The sequence below is a fragment of the Capricornis sumatraensis genome, chromosome 21 (assembly GCF_032405125.1).
Source record: "Capricornis sumatraensis isolate serow.1 chromosome 21, serow.2, whole genome shotgun sequence".
Classification (NCBI taxonomy): Eukaryota; Metazoa; Chordata; class Mammalia; order Artiodactyla; family Bovidae; genus Capricornis; species Capricornis sumatraensis.
The window spans coordinates 6,080,001-6,099,155 of NC_091089.1; the positions used below are offsets into that span (position 1 = coordinate 6,080,001).

General features: G+C 51.6%; 1 protein-coding gene across 1 annotated transcript; it reads left to right on the top strand.

Moving 5' to 3' along the window:
* The first annotated feature begins 3,546 nt into the window (after positions 1–3,546).
* Positions 3,547–14,906, top strand: PTGR3 (prostaglandin reductase 3). The gene is made up of 2 exons (XM_068993621.1): positions 3,547–3,783; positions 10,049–14,906. The coding sequence occupies exons 1-2, from the start codon at positions 3,575–3,577 to the stop codon at positions 10,971–10,973; spliced, it is 1,134 nt and encodes a 377-aa protein (XP_068849722.1). The 5' UTR covers positions 3,547–3,574; the 3' UTR covers positions 10,974–14,906.
* The last annotated feature ends 4,249 nt before the right edge of the window (positions 14,907–19,155 follow it).

Below are 19,155 nucleotides of genomic sequence, written 5' to 3' on the forward strand. Positions count from 1 at the left end.
GATCAAAGGCCGCCGGATGACAGGCGATCAATCACACATCAAATCAAGGATGGCAATCCTCTAATAAAACAGAAAACAAGGAAAACCAGCTCCTGCCAGTTCCTCCTCCAGAGAAAAATAACTTTTCTGTTCAATCAGATTCTGCACTATCACTACCTTGTGCTAGCCTGATCAAAAGACATCTTTAGAGGTAATAAAAAAAAATGGGGGGGTGGGGTGGCGGGGGGGGCAGAAGCCTCTTGCACAGGACATTAAAGGCTGCTATTTTCCAGAGAAATCCTCCGACCGCATTCCTTGCGTCCCAGGCTGGTGACCTTATTTCAAGTGTCAGGTTCAGCCTCCCCGCCTCCGGAGGACTTTCCCAGCGCACTCAGGCCTCGGAGGAGCTACGTCTGCCCGGCGCACGCCCCCTCCCGAGGCGGCCAGGAGCTCCGGCGGCCCCCTGGCCTCCCCCGGCCTCCCCGGCCCGTCGGGGCTCCTCGCCGTGCCGGGGAGCGCCGTGAAGTTTCTCCGCTCCGCGCGCCGGCCCAGGTTGGGAGACGCGGACGGCTGCCCCGGGGCGCCGGCGGCCGGGCGCGGGCCGGGCCTCGCTCCCGGGCCCAGAGGGGGAGCGCCGCCCGCGCCCCCGCCCCGCGCGCCGGCCGCCGGGCCCCCCGCCCCCCGCGCCGCGCCCCCCCGGCCCCGCTCCCCGCGGCGCGGCCCGCGCGCCCGTTACCTGCCGAGCGCCGGGGGGCCTGCTGCTTCCTCCTCGGCATGCTGCTCGGGCCTCAGCCGCCGCCGGAGTTCGCGGGGCGCGGGGACGCGGGGCCCCGGGCGCGGGCGCAACTCCGCGGCGCGCCCAACTCTGGCCTCGTCCCCGCGGGCTCCGGGCTCCGGGCGCGCCGCGGTCCGCGGGGCGCCGCTCGCATGGACGGCCGCGCCCGGGGCCGCTCAGGAGGCGGCGGCCGCGGCCGCGCGGGCCGCGTCCCGGCCGCCGGGCTGCGGGCGGAGCGCGCGGGGCCTGGGCGCCGAGCCCGGAGTCATCCCCGGCGCGGGCCGCGGGCGCAGCGGCGGGAGCTAGGAGGGCCGGCCCGCGGCCCGCGCTCCATGCTGCCGCCTCCCCGCCGCCGCGGTGCTGCTGGCGGGCGCTCCTCCGGGCGCTGCCCTGCGCCTTCCTCCGCGAGCCGAGAGTCTCGGAGCGCAACTTTCTCTCCCCCTCGCTCCAGGCGGTGCGGGGGTCGCGGCGAGTGCTTTTAGTGCGCGGGTCGCAGCTTGCTCATTGTGCGCCGGCGAGGCCGATCTGGGCAGTCCTTTTCCTCCCCGCACTTAGTCTAAGAGGAAGAAAGCAAACAAGACAGAGGAGTGAAGCCCCCGTACATACATGCGCCGGGGGGAGATGTCAGGCGCTGCTCCACCTTCCAAACAGTCACAGATCAAACAGTGGCACCCGCCGCCGGAGCGCCACTTGGTGCCCCGCGCTCCCCGCGGGGCTGTGCCGCCAGGATCGCCGCTTCTTCGGAGGCGAAATCTAATGCAAACACATTTTGATCATGGATTTTTGGCCGGTCTTGATCTTCCAACAGAAAAATTTTGAAAAATACACAAAAAGCACCCCCCCTCCCGGAAAGAAAAAAAAAAAAAAGCCAACAACAACAACCCGGAGAGTGTGCGCGAAGGGGTGAAGAGCAGACGTTCACTGGGTGGGCGAGATGAGCGTGGACGGTCCCCCCCAAACTCCTGGGAGAGAGGAGATGCACTCTCGCTCGCTCCTCTTTTCAGTGAAATATAACACACATTCGGATCGCAGAGCTTTCAGACAGTCTCAACTGATAGACAGACACATCGAGCTGCTTTTCCGGCTTCAGTTTTTACTCCTCCTCCTCTCGCCAACGTCACCCTGACAATTACAAATAGGTCTCTCACAAACCATACCTGTCAATCTTTTTAATTGCTTTGTTTTCTCCCCCCCCCCCCCCAGCTAAACAATATGACACAAAAAAGAAATCTTAATACGGCATAACATAAAAGATTGCACGTTGGAGAAAGACATTGAGGGGTTTGTTATTGTAATCCACCGGCTGACCGTGGGTGAAGCCCATGTGTTATAAGCCAAGTTGAGTAGACACTAGTTCCTGCAGATTTTTAAACCTGCGCGTCTCCCCCTCCGCCCCCGCTTGTACACTCACACACACGCACCCACGTGGACACAAACTACCCTTGGAAGAGGAATGTCCGGCATTTGAGATAAAAATACCTGTGTCACTTTTGCAATCCTAGTTTGGGGGTTAGATGTGATTGGGGAGGGGCACTCTGCGGCTTTTATATTTTGGTAATTAATGGGTAAGTGGACGATAAGAAAACATGTTTCACTACAATGTATTCCTTTAATAAAAATTTAATGATGGACTTTGCTCATCACACAAAAAAATGTGGAAAATATTTAATCTGGCCCCTCTGTGAGAAGTGAATTGATTATTTGGTCAATGCAAACAGGGAGATAATTGACACGATGGAACGGCAGATCTTTCTAACTGGGTTATAAAAAAAAGGTCCTCATACATCATGGTAACGTCTCCATCCAGTTCCATTAAGGCCCTCGGCAATCCGCACCGCCCCCCCCCACCCCGCCCCATAAGTTTAAGATGTTCGTGTGCTCTGGGAATTTGACCCTCTGGTTCCCAGTATCTGTGTTTCTTTCCCAGTGGGAAACCTGTAACAGTCTTGTAGAGGCCACTTAAAACAGTCATGGAAAAACATGAAGTCTTGGCCAAAATAAATAAAATGGCTTAGTTCGTGCAACTTACATGGGACAGACTAAGGGCAAGGCGGCACGGGCGAGCCGTTGCGAGGACAAGGGCCAACAGCCTGGGCTCAGGATGCCCTGGACGCTCCCCGCCCGGCGCTGGGTGCTCCTGCGCCCGCACCGGCGCCCAGGACTCCCCGCCCGGCCCCGGGCCCGGGCCGTGCCCCGCCGCCCCGGCCGCGCTCGGGGTTGATTCGTACCACCTTGCAAGGAAGTGAACGCTCCGCACGGGAAGGGGAGGCGCCTGCGCCGGCCGCTGGGCGCCGCGCAGCTCCGAGGACGCCCCGGGCTGCCGCCGGCCGTGGGCCGCGGCAGTCGCGGGACGCGCGGGTGCCCTCGCCGCCCCCCTCACCCTTTTAGAGGAGTCAAATCCGGCTTTTAGACCGTGGGGAGGGTGGGGATATCCGGTGCCTCCCGGGCGCCGGGAGGAAGGGGGAGGGCGGAGAGGATCCTTGGCCAGTCTGCGCCAAGCAGATTCAAACCAAAACAAAAAGATTAAAGGAGCAGCGGCCAGGGCGTCAGCGATCCCCTGGCCCGGACCCCGGGGGTGGCGCGCCCGGGAACCGCGGGGGCTGCGCGGACTAACCGCGCAGCGCGCGGCGGGGCAGGAGGGGGGAGCGGGCGCCAAACGTAGTGGGGAAGAGGCGGGGGGAGCCGAGGGGAGGGCGCGGGCCGGAGGAGGGGCGGACCCGCCCGCTCCGCCCGCCGCGCGGAGCCTCGCCTCGCGGAGCGGCCCGGACTGGGCGCGACCCCGGCCAGCGGCGGCGCAGAAAGAAGGCAGAGGCGCGGGCCATGCAGAGGCTGGCGCTCGCCGGGACCCGAGCCATCGTGGACATGTCGTACGCCCGCCACTTCCTGGACTTCCAGGGCTCGGCCATCCCTAGCGTGATGCAGAAGCTGGTGGTGACCCGGCTGAGCCCCAACTTCCGCGAGGCCGCCACCCTGCGCCGGGACTGCCCGGTGCCACTCCCCGGGGACGGAGACCTCCTCGTCCGGAACCGGTGAGCCCGGCGCGCGCCCCCCGCCCCGGCCCCGGCCCGTGCTGCGCCGCGCCGCTCCGGGGCTGTCCCGCGCCCGCTGGCGTCCCCACTCCCGGCGCGCGCTCGGGCGCACAGCCCGACTTTGCGAGATCCCGGGAAGTTGAACCCGCCGCCATCTGGCGAAGGCGAACGTAATGAGACTGTTGCCGGTGTCAATATCCGATGGCACCGAACGTCCTCATAACGGAGGGTTATTTTAATTTGGGATTCCCCTCCCCTCCCCCAGCCCTCCCTCCTCCTCCCCCTCCCGCTCCCGAAATAAAACCGACGGGACCCAGAAGGGGAGGCTCCCCGCCCAGCCCACCCGCGCGCACCCACGGCTCCAGCGATCGCCTAATCTTTAGGGTGGAGTCGGGAACAGCCTGGACACAAACCGCGACGTTTAGGTAACGTGCTTTGGAGGAAGGAGGCCGGGGCCCCGGCTGGCTGTTCCTGTCCGCTCCAGGTTGGCAGCTGCCTGGCTGTGGCGGAGCCTGTCGTTAGGTGTGTTGGTGTGCACCTCGCCGGTGCCGCCTGCGTGTTGTCAGCTCTGTGTGACTGTCGTCTGTGCCCTGCAGTGTACCGCGGGGTGCGCGTCCCAGGCGGCGGGGCCGGGGCGGGGGCATGGCCGCAGGTTTTGCAGACTGAATGAGGCTCGGGTCGTCGCCCGACCTTGGGACTGTCTTTTCCACCTCCACACTGCCCATCTTAATTTGTTTCCATCTCACTAATCTTTAGTAACTGCTGAAGCAACAAGAGGGAAGGAGCCTCACTCTTCAGAGCCGTGCCCGCGGCTCTGCCGGTGGGTCCTCTCGCTGCCTGACTTGCAAGCGGGGCGTCCGCTTCCTCCATCCCCCTTGGCGAGAGCGGGGCTCGCCCGCCGGGTCAGTCTGGTCTGTGGGGCGAGTGTTGCATATTTCAGGTTGCGTAATACTTTCGGAGGGAGAAGTAACTTGTGGTTGTAACCAGGTTGTCAGTGGTGTGCTCGAAAGCACTCGGTCCTCAGCGAGGACTGAAGGACCGTGTATCTTATCTAATCAGCTTGGGGCAATGCCAAACGGTCCATTTTAGAGATTCGTATCAGTCTTCCAAACCTAGCTCGGAGACTTCGGAATTCTGACCAGGAAGTCAAACTTCTGGGAACCTGTTGGAGAGGTAGAAACCAAGCGAGCCGAAGGTGGGACTGAGCGGAGGCTGGGAAAGGGGCGGGGGCAGGGGGCGCCTGAACCGATGGGCTGAAGTGCACCGCTGGGACCTGGGCTTCGGAGGGTTTCTTCATCAGTACCAGGAACCGCTAAGGCAGCTGAGATCCAGACGCGCGTCCTGCCAAGTTGAAAAGAAGGGTGGGTGAGTGTTCACGCAGGACATACAAAACACACGAGTGATTTCCTGGAAGTGAGATGAGACTCAGATTGAAAAAATACACCGAAGAAATCCAACAGGCAAAGTTTCACGCAGGCTTTTTCTCCATCACCCCCACCCCCCCCCCACCCCCCCCGCCACCTGCAACTGTGAACTGTGAGCACCAATGGTACACACCAGGCTGCTTGGGGAAAGAACACCTTTTACAAACACGGTGTGAAGTGGGGAGGGGGCGACTGAGCGGGGCGGGCAGCGGAAGGTGTGAAGTTTCCGCACTCCCAGCAGCCGCGCGGTGGGACCCCCGCCCGCACTGCCGTGGAGGAGTTCCTGCCCTCAGGACCAGCCTGCCCGCCTGCGGGGCACCAGTTCCGCAGGGTGTGCGCCCCTTCTCCGCGCTGGGTCACCACGGCCGGTCCCCGAACTAGGTGGTCGGTCGGAGTTCTGGAGCACCGGCTGCCATGTTGGATGCTCTCAACTTGGGTTGCTTTAAGATCCACGCCTCTATCTTCCATCCACAGATGCCAAGAATCCCTTTAATATAAATAGGATATTTATAGTCACCGCTTGACCTCTAACTTCTACCTTGAAATCCGTCACAGAAGAAGGGGGCGCGTTTTCTGCTTGTGGGGATGGGGCGGACCTCTGCCTGTCCCTCTCCTTACTCGGCTGGAAAATATGCCCCTACCCCCCAAACTGTGGGAAGATCCTTTATTCTAGCAAATGTTGTCAGTAAGGGTGGCATTTTACCGATTTTTTTTTTTTAAACAATAGAGGCTCAATACTTCACTACAGGTTAGTTCATTTTAATCCCAGACCAAATCGCCCCGAACAGTGTCAACTGCATGAAAATTCTATGCAAGAGCTTCTCATTTTTTATCGTAATAATAATAATAATCTGCTCCGGAGTGAATGGATTCAGCCCAAATTCACTTGTTTGGAAAGGTGTCTGGGGGGTTTTAATTGTGCTCTCTCTGACTTTCTCTTTCAGTGGAACCTTTTGCACGTGTCTTTCCATTTTAACAGAAAATACAAATTCTTTATTCACCGTGATGGAGGTGCTTTTTAAGACATCGATTTAGCATAATCAAGTTTATCATTTAGGAAAGGTGTGAGAAGGGGGCCTAGAATCCTTCTAGAACGTGCCCACGCCTTTCCTTTATCCACTTCTGGCCTTCGGCATTCTAAGATCCGAGGAAACCCCGCTTCCCTCCTCATAAAAGAGAAGAAAATAAAAGGAGAAAGACTCCGACTCCCTCTGGTTCAGTTCACGCACTATTTTTAGATTTTTCTTTTTTTGCAAGATACTGCCACATTATTTCGTTTCCAAATATTTCTAACGATTTTCTGTTCAAATGTTAGATAATGGAGCAGAGTTTGTAGGACCGGCACAGAGAAGGTGGGGGATGGGGAGGGCATTTTTGATAAACCGTTTGTTGCTCCAGGGAGGGTAACTATTCCTGCTCATTCTCCAGGCCGAGATTTTTTTTTTCCTTCATTCTTCCTTTTCTTTATCCCTTTTTTCTTTCTCTCTTTCTTTTTTTTTTAAGGAAGGTCTGGTTTGGCGGACTTTGTCTTCCAGTATTGAAGGTTTTGCTCTGGACTTGAGTCTTCGGGTTTGATTTTTGTTAACAGAAAACCCATTATTGCCTCCCCTCGGACCGCTGCCCTGTTTCACAATAAACATGACGAAAGGGCTCATCGCTTTTTAGTGTAAATAAACCGAGTGACTCCGGAAGGGTATATATTTGGGCAGAGCCCCAAACATCCCTCTTTTTTTCCCTGGGCTCCTCGATTTTTGTCTTTTGCGTAGGTCTGCCTGTCGGATCGCTAGATCCCTGCACTCATTAAAAGCACGTAGTTAAAATTAAAGGGGTACAGACGGGTCTCCAAATGCACGCATCCTCCCTAGCGCGTCTTCTCTTTCTTTTTCTCGCTCACTCGCCCTTTCTGTCCGCTGCTCCCCAAACCCGGATCCCTGCCCACCGCGCCTGCAGCTCTTGAACTTCTTTCCGATGGAGCCCAAGGCGCCGGCTCCCACTCCTCCCACTTCTCTACCCAAAGCCCAGGTAAGGACCAAGGCGCACCCGGGCAGTGGCGGGTCCACACCAGCCGCAAAACGGGGCTTCAGGGAGAGGTGGGGCTCGCGACCACAGGCTGGGCGGCCCTGGAGAGGGTGAGGTGTCCGGAGACGAGCAGGAACTCCGGATTCCTTCACCGACGACGCAGGCGACTTAGAGGGCAGGGTAGGGTGGAGAGACGTAAAATGGGGGTGCCTGCGAGGCCAAGGTCACAGTCTGGCCGCCGGCGGCTACTGTCGCGAGGCCGATGAGCTCAGGAGCGCCGCGTGCCCCGGGCTTCCCTGGCACTCGATCGCCCCAGGGCCCGAGCTCGGCGGCCGGTGCGGACTGGGCGCGCCCGCTGGGATCCCGGCTCGGCCCAGGGAGGCTGAGGTCATGGTCGCGGGCCTCGGCGGCGACCCGCGCGACTCCAGTCCGCTCCGGGAGTCGGATTCACGGATCGCATCTGTCCGTGGTTGCGGTGGAGAGGCCGCGGGACGACGGCACCGGCCGGGCAGTCGGTGGAGGCCGGGCACTTGCGAGGGGAGATAGTTCCAGAAGCGCGGGTTTCTGGCGCCCTGCAGGTTGGCCCGGGCTTATCGAGGGCGCCGCAGGGAGCGGGGACGTGGACCGGGCGCGGGGCGGGCCCCGTGGTCTCCGGCCCCCGCTCCAGCGCTGGCCGGGCTCCACCGCAATGTCTGACTTGGGTTTTTAAGCAAAGCCCCTTGGTGAGCTCAAGCTGCCGCTGGTGGGCTGCAGCCGCCGAGCTCCCGACAGAGCCCACCCTGCCCCCCCAACACGCGCGCGCGCGCGCACACACACGGGCCCTCGCTGCCCCCTCTGCGCGGGTGCCCTCGCCCCGCCGCCGCTTGTCTCCCAGGCGTGCGCCCTGCTTGGTCCTCAGCCTCCCACCTGGAAGTGGCAACCACAGCCCCGGAAGGGGGTGCGCGGGGGTGGGGGGCGGTGATGGGACTGCCTTTTCCTCCAGCAGCCCCTTCCCGCTCGCCAGCTTCCTCCCCCCAGTTCGCTCCGGTTTGGAGATGCTGGTGACCCGAGGGGCCGAGTTCAAGGCGGGGGCTCCCGCAAGGGAAGGGCCTCTGTGGTTGGAAAGGCAGAAACGCCAGCGCGGGGGGGGGGGGGGGCGGCGGTAGGGAGGGTGCAAGACGGGAGGGGCGAAGGCCACGGGAAGGGCGAGTCTAATCCTGCGCGAGAACAGAGCGGGCTACCCGCCGCGGCCCCCACCTGTAAGCACAGCCCACCTCCCCACCCCCGCCGGCGGTCCTGCAGCCGGCCTTCCAGCCCCAGCGATCGGGCGTCCAGAGGCACCCCGACTGGGCTCGACCGCCGCCTTCCCCAAGGTCCGGAAGCACGCGCTCAGGACACTAGGCCAGGCCTGGAGAACTCGGCAAAGTGAAGGCAAGATGCCTGGCCCTCCCCTACCCAAAAGATGGAACGTGGGCATCTTGGCATTAAACGCCAATGAGAACCCACCACAAACCATTATTCCCGCTTCTCATTACTATGTGTCCTGTTCGGGTATGGAATCCTGTAACGTGATTGTGAGGCCTTGTGTCTGGTAACTTCTGAAAGCTGCTGGACTGGACGACCCCGAAGGAGAGTTTCCTGCTTTATTTCTGTTGATAAAAAATGTAGAGAGTGTCCAATCGTGTATGCGGGGCACCGTCATAAGGGCGCATTTAGGAGGGCTAAGTATTGTCTGTATATAAAGTGGAAGTGGGTCCTTGTGTGGGGCAGTTTGGGGTTTAAGTTAAATTAAAAGTAGATTGTTTTAACATGAGCCCTACTTACCAGCGGAAGCCACCAGATCCCAGCACCTTTTCCTTTCATTACAGGTGGAAATGGCATCTTTAGGGTCCTCCCACTGTGTGTCTCGGCCACCTCCCGACATCCTTGGGAGAATGGCTTTTTTCCTTATGTATCAGGATATTTTTGTTATGAGGTATACTGAAATGAAAAAAAGCTTGTAAAAATACCAGCCTGGCAATTAAATTGACTCTGGATACCAAAGTGAAAATAATCATCTGGTATTAATCAAGTATGTCTCTGCTTCTTGTTGAGGAAAAATATAGTGTCGATTTGCTTTCCTTTTCATCTGGGAAGGACTGTAAAATGTTGGATGTTCCATAAAAATCTCTCTACCCTTATGAGACAATTTTTGTTCAATTAATCAAAATGCATATTTTCACACTGGACACAGTTACATCAGAAGGAAAATTTGCTGCAGCCTCTCTCACACTGTTTGAAACAAGCCCTGCAGTAACATGTAGCAGCCAGTGACCTTGTACATTACATCAATCTTTAATAATATCATTGTCGTTACTATTATTATCTGAAGTGTTAAATTGTTGCCAGAATCAATACAAGTCTACCTCTTTGAATATATTTTATCCCGCTGTTGTTTTTAACATCTTTGCTAAGAGACCAATTAATTTCCAACTCATAGCTCCAGTGAAGTTTGTGTATGAGGGCTTCCTGAATTTTCTTTTTTCCTCTCTTTTGAAAGAGAAAGGGAATAAGTGGCGTATGAAATAAATAACCTGTTTAGAGAGATGTGAAATTATTCCTAACCTAATGAAAGAATACAATAAACCAAAACTCTAATACGGAATCACTGTTGAGCTCACATTTGTTTGATTTCTTTTTTTTTTTGAAGTGCATATCAAGAGTTTTGGGTGGTTTTTTTTTCAAATTCTATCAGAATAGATAACAGCTTCACTGCCCTCCACAGTCACCAGATTTAGAGAAATAGAAAAAGCCTTGACAAAGAAAGCACCTGAATGTGTGTGTGTGTGTTTGTTTTCCTCTAGATTTGCTGGTGTCAATGCTTCTGACATCAACTATTCGGCTGGCCGCTATGACCCTTCAGTCAAGACCCCCTTCGACGCAGGCTTCGAAGGTGTGGGGGAGGTGGTGGCCTTGGGCCTCTCTGCCAGCGCTGCGTTCACTGTCGGCCAGGCTGTGGCCTACATGGCGCCTGGGTCCTTCGCTGAGTACACAGTGGTGCCCACCAGGGTCGCCATCCCAGTGCCGGCCCTGAAACCCGAGTATCTCACGCTCCTGGTGAGTGGGACCACAGCCTACATCAGCCTGAAAGAGCTCGGGGGGCTGTCGGAAGGGAAGAAGGTCCTGGTGACCGCGGCAGCCGGGGGCACCGGCCAGTTCGCCGTCCAGCTCGCAAAGAAGGCCAAGTGCCACGTCATTGGAACATGCTCTTCTGCCGAGAAGTCTGCTTTTCTGAAGTCTGTTGGCTGCGACCGGCCCATCAACTATAACGCCGAGCACGTGGGTGCCGTCCTGAGGCAGGAGTACCCCCAAGGTGTGGACGTGGTGTACGAGTCCGTCGGGGGAGCCACGTTTGACTTGGCCGTGGACGCCTTGGCTACCCGAGGGCGCTTGATAGTGATCGGGTTCGTCTCTGGCTACCAGACTCCTACCGGCCTGTCGCCCGTGAAAGCAGCAACACTTCCAGCCAAACTGCTGAAGAAATCTGCCAGCGTCCAGGGCTTCTTCTTGAACCATTACCTTCCTGAGTTTCGAGGTGCCATGGATCACTTGCTCAAGATGTATGCGGGTGGCGAGCTGGTTTGTGAGGTGGACACCGGAGTTCTGTCTGCAGAGGGCAGGTTTATCGGCCTGGAATCGGTCTTCCGGGCCATCGATTATATGTACATGAGAAAAAACACCGGAAAAATTGTCATTGAATTACCTCCCTCTGTCAACAGTAAGCTATAAAAGCAGAACAATGGCATAAGAGAGAGAAAATGGTCACTTTATGCCCCAGAATTACTCAAATCTATTTATTTTTAGTTGGTAATGGAGATAATATTTTTTAAAAAACAAAAGTAAAGTTTAATGAATAGGTCTCTCTCTTTTCTTTGCTTCCTTTTTTTTTTTTTTTTGCTTTCCCTTGCCAAAAAAAAGTGCTAGTAAAACTTCCCTCCATGGCACAGAGGTAAAACCTTTACCTTCAGTTCTTTACTCATGGAGAGTCTCATTCCAGATTTTATTGTTCCAGGGAAATAATTAATCCCTGATGCAAGATCTGATCAAATCAGCATGTCTTCAACTTGATGAGATTTTAAAATCGGGCTTGAAAACAGTTCATGAGTTCTTTGCTATGGGAGATTTTGGTATAATGCTAGCAAGTTGTTAATAAATGAGAGAGAGAGCAAAAGTCAGTCACTTCTCAGAGTCCATATTCTCAGGAAATGGCCCTTCTCCTTCCATAAATTACCAGCCAATTCTCTAAATAGAAATTTGGAGGGATTCTCCCAAAACTCTGACTCTGTTAGGTCATTAGAAAAAAAATTAAATGAGCACAGACCTCTTTTAAAGAAGTATCTCTTTATTTAATGATTTTATACACAATCATGCTGGTGAGGCATGTGTGGGATGGAAGATTTCTCTCTTCCCTTAAGAAGCAAAGTAGTGTTGAAAACTCATATGGACAAAAGAGCAGTTTTGGTAACGGGAAACTAGAGATTCGGGAGACTAAAAATTTAGTACATGCACGTGAAATGAAGAAGGATGTGCTCCATCCACAGTGAGAGTCAACAAAACACGGGCCGTATGGGGAAAGCTCTGTAGACACCGAACAGAACCCTTCATCTGCCTACTGGGGTGTGTCCAACAGCATCCCACAAAGCGGGGACTGAAGTGACCTCAGATAAGCGTGCATTTGCTTTTCATTGGAGACTTTGGGGAGGCGGGTTTTCTCCCTGACCTGGAAGTCGAGTAGCCACCACTGACGCCGTGTCATGCTCCAGGTCTCCACGAGGCCTGTTGGGACAAGACACTTCTTGTCACCATCACCTGACGTCACACCCGTGAAGGTAACCAGCCCCGCGCCTTCCCCTCTGAATCAAGCCCACAGCTGACCCACCTTGGTCCCCACCTTCCTCAGCTTGCTCCGGTTTTCATCGCTGAGGTGGGAACCCCATCCTGCCTTTCTAGCGAAGCCACGCCCACCAGACTGGTTTTCAGAGCCTTGGGTTTCAGCGTCTCTAACAGGCTAAACAAATAGACACCCGATTAGAGAGATTCTAGGAAACTTGGTGACCGTATTTAATTTTTCTCTCCTTCTGTCTGAGGAGCAAGGCAGTCCTACCGCTGAGTAGCTGTTCGGATCTGTTTTACAAGATTTACTCATTTTCAGGTACCTAATGTAGCTGCTAGCATGCACGCACAACAATACAATTTATATGGTAAATGGGGCCAAATAATGGCTTCACTGAATGTTATGGCTGCACTGAAGGGAAATGTCACGGTAAATAGTTGCCAAATTATGGATCATGCCGGAGTGTCACAACTGCACTAAAGACAAATAGCACTGGAGGCTACTGCCACTGTGACGCTTTTGAGTTATGAAGAAGGGTAACAGCCCGATGGGAGGCTCTTTGCGTCCTCATTAGAGCAAGGGGTTACTAGTGCAGGGTACCGGAGAAGCCTGGCCAGTGTGGTGCTCAGTTATTAATCTGTCCCTTTCAGACCTAACAGCTGTAGCGAAACCGAAGGGGACTTGGCCTCCCTTTTAGAGACCCAAGCAAACAAAGGGGAGGGGACAGGTTTTATGAATGTAACTGCAAGGGAATGACTGGTAGTGGAGCAACGCTGTAATCAAATCAGCTCATCAGAGAATATTATTCACTGTAAGGTACTCTCTGTCTGATAGGCTTAGTGGTGTCCTAGGCAGACAGAAGTGTGAAGTCTAAGCAATCATGGGCTTTTTCCCTCTGTCAAGACTTGAGCAGTAAGGACGTTGCCAACTAAATTGCTTCTTCTAAACTGAAGTGCGTCCCTGTTTCTTTCATTTTAATGGGAGAGTAATAAAGATGAAAGACCAGCATTTTAACGGGTGGATCCCTGAAGCTATAGAATAGAAATTTATTATGTTTTGAAGGCATACACTAAATTCAGCTATGTAAAAAAAAAAAAATTCAAACAACCAGGTTTAAAATAAAATATAATCTGAAAACCTCATGTTCTGTCTCTCCCCAAACTAAAAAACTACAGTGCATACTGTTTTCATTTATTCTTAGAAAACAAGCATGAAAGATTCCGCCCATTCAGATAATGCCAAAAATATGTTTAAACTTTTTTTTTTTTAATTCTTCTGAAAAATGATTTGTAAATTGAGGGTCATAGTTCAGCATCAGTTTCATCTTCTGGGATTATCGTTCAAGCCCAGCCTCTAATGGGAGGTGAAATGGTGCGATCCTCTCTCCGCCTTTCTTCTGAACTGTATTACATATCACAAAAAGTACATCCATAATTCAGGGCAATTGTCAGTCTTTGTTTTAGAGACTGGGCTGGGGCTGAACGATCCTGGTGGATGAATTATTTCTGGGTTCTCAGGGTGGCCTTCTCTGCACATCAGCCTTGAGGTCCCCGGCTGGGCAGATGGAGAGCCTTGGCTCCAGTTAGCATGCCAAGAAACAGGGGAGTCCCAGCTATTCCCTCCCATTCCATTGTGATTCGTAAAAGGCCAAATGCTTCCTTCAAATTTGTTTTTGTACGCAGAAAATACGAACAGTGTCATTCCGGGTCCATTTGATGACGACTTCCATTGTTCACCACCTTCAGCATTTAAAAAAAAAAATCAGGAAATAGTTTGCAGAGAAACTACACAGAAGTTTTTCATGATGTGCTCTAAAAATTGTTATTATATGATTTCATCTGAATGGAGTTTCTCAGGAGGAGGATAGCGCCTTTATAAATGGTCATTAGTATTACATTCAGTATTTATCTAATGAAAATGCAGTGACAAGTTGCACTTCTTATTACAATGAAAATGTTGCATTATATACTTAAAGAACATTCCAGCTAATGAGGATGTAACGTCCTTGGTACAACACAGACCTCCTTTTTTCTGTGTGTGTTCACCCACCACAAGATGCTGGAAACTTGACAAATGATATCATTTAAGACATGCCTGCCGTAGGGACCTGCTTTTTGGCTTCCTGTTTCTGGCTTTTATTTGGGTAACATTTATAATGGCCACCCGACTTGTAACGGGCAGTGTTTTAACCCCTTCATAGAGCTCCCAATTAGCGTGAATTTACTACTTGCAGGATTTCCTTTAAAATGGGGCAGGGAGTGCTCAGGACTGAAAATATGTCTCTTGATCACTTGACCACATGTGCACATGGGATAAATAGCATATTTCAGACTTACATGAAAACAGACGAGCAGCATGCCCCTTTCAGGAAAGAAAAGACAGGAGGAGACAGAGCACGATCAGCGGCGGGCCGGAGTCTCCCAGGGCTCACAGCTCAGGGTCTATGACTGTAGCCCAGGCGTAAGCGGCCTGACTTGCTGCGCTCAAGGCTACTGCTCTCCATTCTGCCCAGTGTCTTGTTTCCTTAAATTGCTTGCTATTTATAGTACTTGTCTAGAGACAAAATGTATGCAAGCTTTATTAGCTAATTTGGGGTTTATTGGTTTTTTTTTTTAAATTTAGGTTTTCTGTAACTAATATTCTAATTATGGCCCAGAATTGTGATCATATTTCAGAAGTCCAAATATAGAACTCTGAATTCTCAATCCTACTAGTGTGGGCATCTTAACCTTGGAATTCCTTTTTTTTGTAGACCTTTAGTATCATGTTATTCAACTTGTGAAAGGAGGAATGTTTGATACGAGAACCTTATTACTGTTAACATGAGCAAAGTACGGAATATTGGCCCAAAAAAAGCTATACAAAATAAATAATATTTCCCAATATGTATCAGTTCACGTAATTCTTGATAGCAGAGTTGGTTAGTTGATTTTTTTAAAGTCAACTAAGGTACATATTTTAATTCTGTATGCTTGAGTCTTCTGTATTCTTCTTTCCCTAGATTGAGAAGTTAATGGGATGTGAAAACAAGACTAAAAATGGCCGGGAATTCATACTGTCTTAGCATCTGCTCTTTTAATTTTTGTTGAAATAGAGTTGATTTACAGTGCTGTGTTAGTTTAAGGTGCACAGCAAAGTGACCTGGTTATGTGAATATATATGTACAATAATGTATATATATTATATAATAATGCATATGTATATTCTTTTTCAGATTTTTTTCTGTTACAAGTTATTATAATATATTGAGTATAGTTTCCTGTGCTATATAGTAAGTCCTTGTCAGCAACATGGATAGACCTCAGGATTTAAGGAGCATACTAAGTGAAATACATCAGACAGAGAAATACAAATATCCTGTGATATCACTTATATGTGGAATTTAAAATATGACACGAATTTATTTACAAAGCAGAAATTGACTCACAGACATAGAAAACCAAGGGGGAAAAGGGTAGGTTTTAAATTAGGAAGTCAGGATTAAAATATACACATTACTATAGATAAAACAGATAACCAGCCTCTGTTCTTGATAAGATGGTTTGGTCCACTGGGGACCTGCCCTGCAGCACTTGCTCACAGCATCTGGGGAGGCACAGACCCTGTCAGGAAGTGTCTTGCATCTCTGGAGCAGTCGGTAAGTACCCCAAGGAGTGCAGTTTAGGGAAAGCGATACATGCCTCATACGTGCAGGGACGCATGAACCAAAAGCGCAGGTTCCAACAGCCCCCCAAAGTAAGAGTTTCTCTTGAAGGGAGCTATTCGACAGTGTCTTACTGCCAACGTGAAATTAAAATAATAATTAAAACACACCCTGCTGACTGGTGGTAATGTCCAATAGGGAAGATGGATTTATGCTCAGAGCTCAGGAAAACGGCCCATAAATCGTCAGCTACCATTATGCACTATCCCTTCCATGTAAAGAGTGGAACCGAATCTTAGAATGACCTGAGCCTGTGGTCTCTCTGGCTGGTGGGAGATGCGGAAGCATGTTTAGGGAAGAGACACCGTCCAGCTTGGAAGTTTGGAAGTTTGCATTACCCTGTGTGTGCCAGCCTCTGGGCGCAGGGGAAGGCAGCTCACAGACACCCTGGAGGGAGTCTGGGAGGTTCTCTGCTCATCACAGATGAGAAGACTCCGCTGACCTTTAAATGGTAAAATTTGGGATTTAAGAGACAACCTACGGCTTCCCTAGGGGTCAAGTGGTCAAGAATATGCCTGGTAATGCGGGGGATATGGGTTCGATTCCTGGTCTGGGAAGATTCTGCATGCCGTGCAGCTGCGAAGCATGTGTGCCACAACTACTGAAGCCCTTATTCCCTAGAGCCTGTGCTCTGCAACAGGAGAGACGGTACCACGACGGGACGCCCTTGACTCCAGCTAGAGAGTAGCCCTCAGTTGCCGAAACTAGAGAAAGCCTGCATGCAGGAAAAGAAAAAAAAAGGATAAGATACATTATATATGTGTATATATTTTTTTAAAGAGAGACAATCGGTTCTACTCACTTTATAAATGGAGAAAGCAAGACCCAGGAAGATTAGGTACCTTGTCCAAGGTCGCGGACAACAGCCAGAGTGTAGGCGCGCTCCTTTCCAGGGCACCAGGCTGTCTCTGTCTCACCCTTTCATAAGATCCTGAGGTCCTGCCCTCGATGCCTGATTGAAAGCGTCACAAAATAACAGCTGCCTCTGTTATAAATCTTCTGTTGGGTGAGGTCGTGACCAAACCAGAAAGAATATCACAGTTCTGACCACAAAGTGTGTTCCACTCAAGACGCCCCTTTAATCCAGCACAAGTGAGGTGTTCAGACCACTGACTTCTGTGTCCTCTAATTATCGCACTTCCCTTGTAGCCCGTCGGTTAAAGAATCCTCCTGCCAATGAAGGAGACATGGATTTGATCCCTGGGTTGGGAAGAAACCCTGGAGGAGGAAATGGCACCCTGCTCCAGTATTCTCGCCTGGAGGATCCCATGGACAGGGGAGTCTGGAGGGCTACAGTCCACGAGATGACAGCGTTGGACACAACTGAGCAACTAAGTGTGCACACACACACACACACATCTAAATATCACACAGCCTTTTCGGGGGAAAAAAGAAGCTCAACGGAATTAAGGGCTGAATGACCACAATTTAGTTTTAATGCTACAAAGGTCTGATCTGTCAATATATTCTGTGTCAAATCATGAATATCAAATAGAGAAAAAATTTATCACCCCTTGTTGAGGGCTTATTTCCCTCAAGTAGTTAACTTGCTTATGTTCTCGCCTATAGAGCTTGGACAATGTTAGTAACAGCAAAATATCTAGAATCTGAACTGGCTGATCCTCCTGAAATGGAATCCTGAATCCGGCAGCTTCCAGGCTGCCGTGGCTGGATGCACACACCCACAGTGGGAGGCGCCCTAGGGTGAAGGGGCGCGTGCGGGGAGAGACCGCGGTGGGGCCCCGTCCCCTGTTCCCACGGCTAGAATCTCATCCTCTGTACAAAGGTCAGATCATGACTAAGGCTCGGAAGCAAGCCCTTCAAAACCACACGACATTGAACATCCCTGTCTTTCTACATCATTTCTGTCTTCCTCGAACTCATGCGTAAGAGGCGCAAACTTTCAGCTTTACACGCACACATCCTTTCGCAAGAGAAACAGCTTCTTTTCACACCGAGAGTCCCTCCGCAGGAAGAGCAACAACCAACGTCAAAGGCAATCTCAATTGGTCGAAAGCCTCATTTCCCACCAGGGGACCGGAAGCAATAGTGGTCCCTCTGTATGTTGTTGGAATTTACATTTGGAAATTGGATTGTCTCCTTGAGGGTTTTTTTAATCAAAGTAACTTTCGGAGAATTACTTACATCCGGGTACGCTGGGTACCGGAGACGAGGTTGAGCTCAAGAGCCCAGGTGTCACCGCAGCTGTAACAATGAAAGTGCTGTCATTGTCTTTACTGAAGGGTATTATTTCTCATTTCAACTTTCACACGTACTTTATGTAACATCTTAGAACGTGCTTACCAATTAGAATAGAATACAATGTCACTGTCTTCCCTCTTTCCTATAAAAATTGAAAAAGGAGAATGATGCCCATTTTACAGATGGGAAAATGCAGTGCAGAAAAGTGACTTTCCCGGATCACTTAGTCACTTGTTGAACAAAGACTTGAACAGCCAAGGCTGTTTTCCACTCGAGAATTCAGCGTCCCCAGCTTTCGTGTTCACACGCTCACCTGTCACAACAGAGCTCCTGACTCAGTAGGTCCAGGGTGGGGGCCTGGGAGCCTGCATTTCCCAGGGCTGCTGACACCAAGCCTGCACAGTGAGCAGCAAGGCCCTGGGTCTCACAACCTTTGAAGAGACTCCCATCCCACAAAATGCTGTTTTATAGAGCATTTCTGAGCAAGCTGTAGGTGACCTAGGAATGGATTACAGAGCACGTGCTTAATACAGCTATGAAAATACATTTTATCCTTGCGTTTTTGGCTCCTTTACTTTGACCATCAGCTGTGACGCCCGTCACCTGTCTGTTGGAGGGCAATGGTGGTGAGTGTTTTCACCTAGTTCTAAGTGGGGCAGAAGGAGGCATAGAAAGGGCACAGACGTGTCCTGGGACTGCAGCGCCATGAAGAGCATGGCACCTGATCCCATCCCTTCAGGGCAAATAGATGGGGATAAAGGGGAGACAGTGGCAGATTTTATATTCTTGGGCTCCAAAATCACTGCGGATGGTGACTGCAGCCATGAAATTAAAAGACACTTGCTGCTAAGAAAAGCTGTGATAAACCTAGACAGTATATTAAAAAGTAGATACATCACTTTGCCAGCAAAGGTCTATATAGTCAAAGCTTTGGTTTTTCCAGGAGTCATGTATGGGTGCAAGACTTGGATCATAAAGAAGGCTGAGAACCAAAGAAGTGACGCTTTTGAATTGTGGTGGAGAAGACTCTTTACGAGTCCTTTAGACTGCAAGGAGATCAAACCAATCAATCCTAAAGGAACTCAACCCTGAGAATTCATTGGAAGGACCCATGCTGAAGCTGAGGCTGCAATACTTTGGCCACCTGTTGCAAAGAGCCAACTCATTGGAAA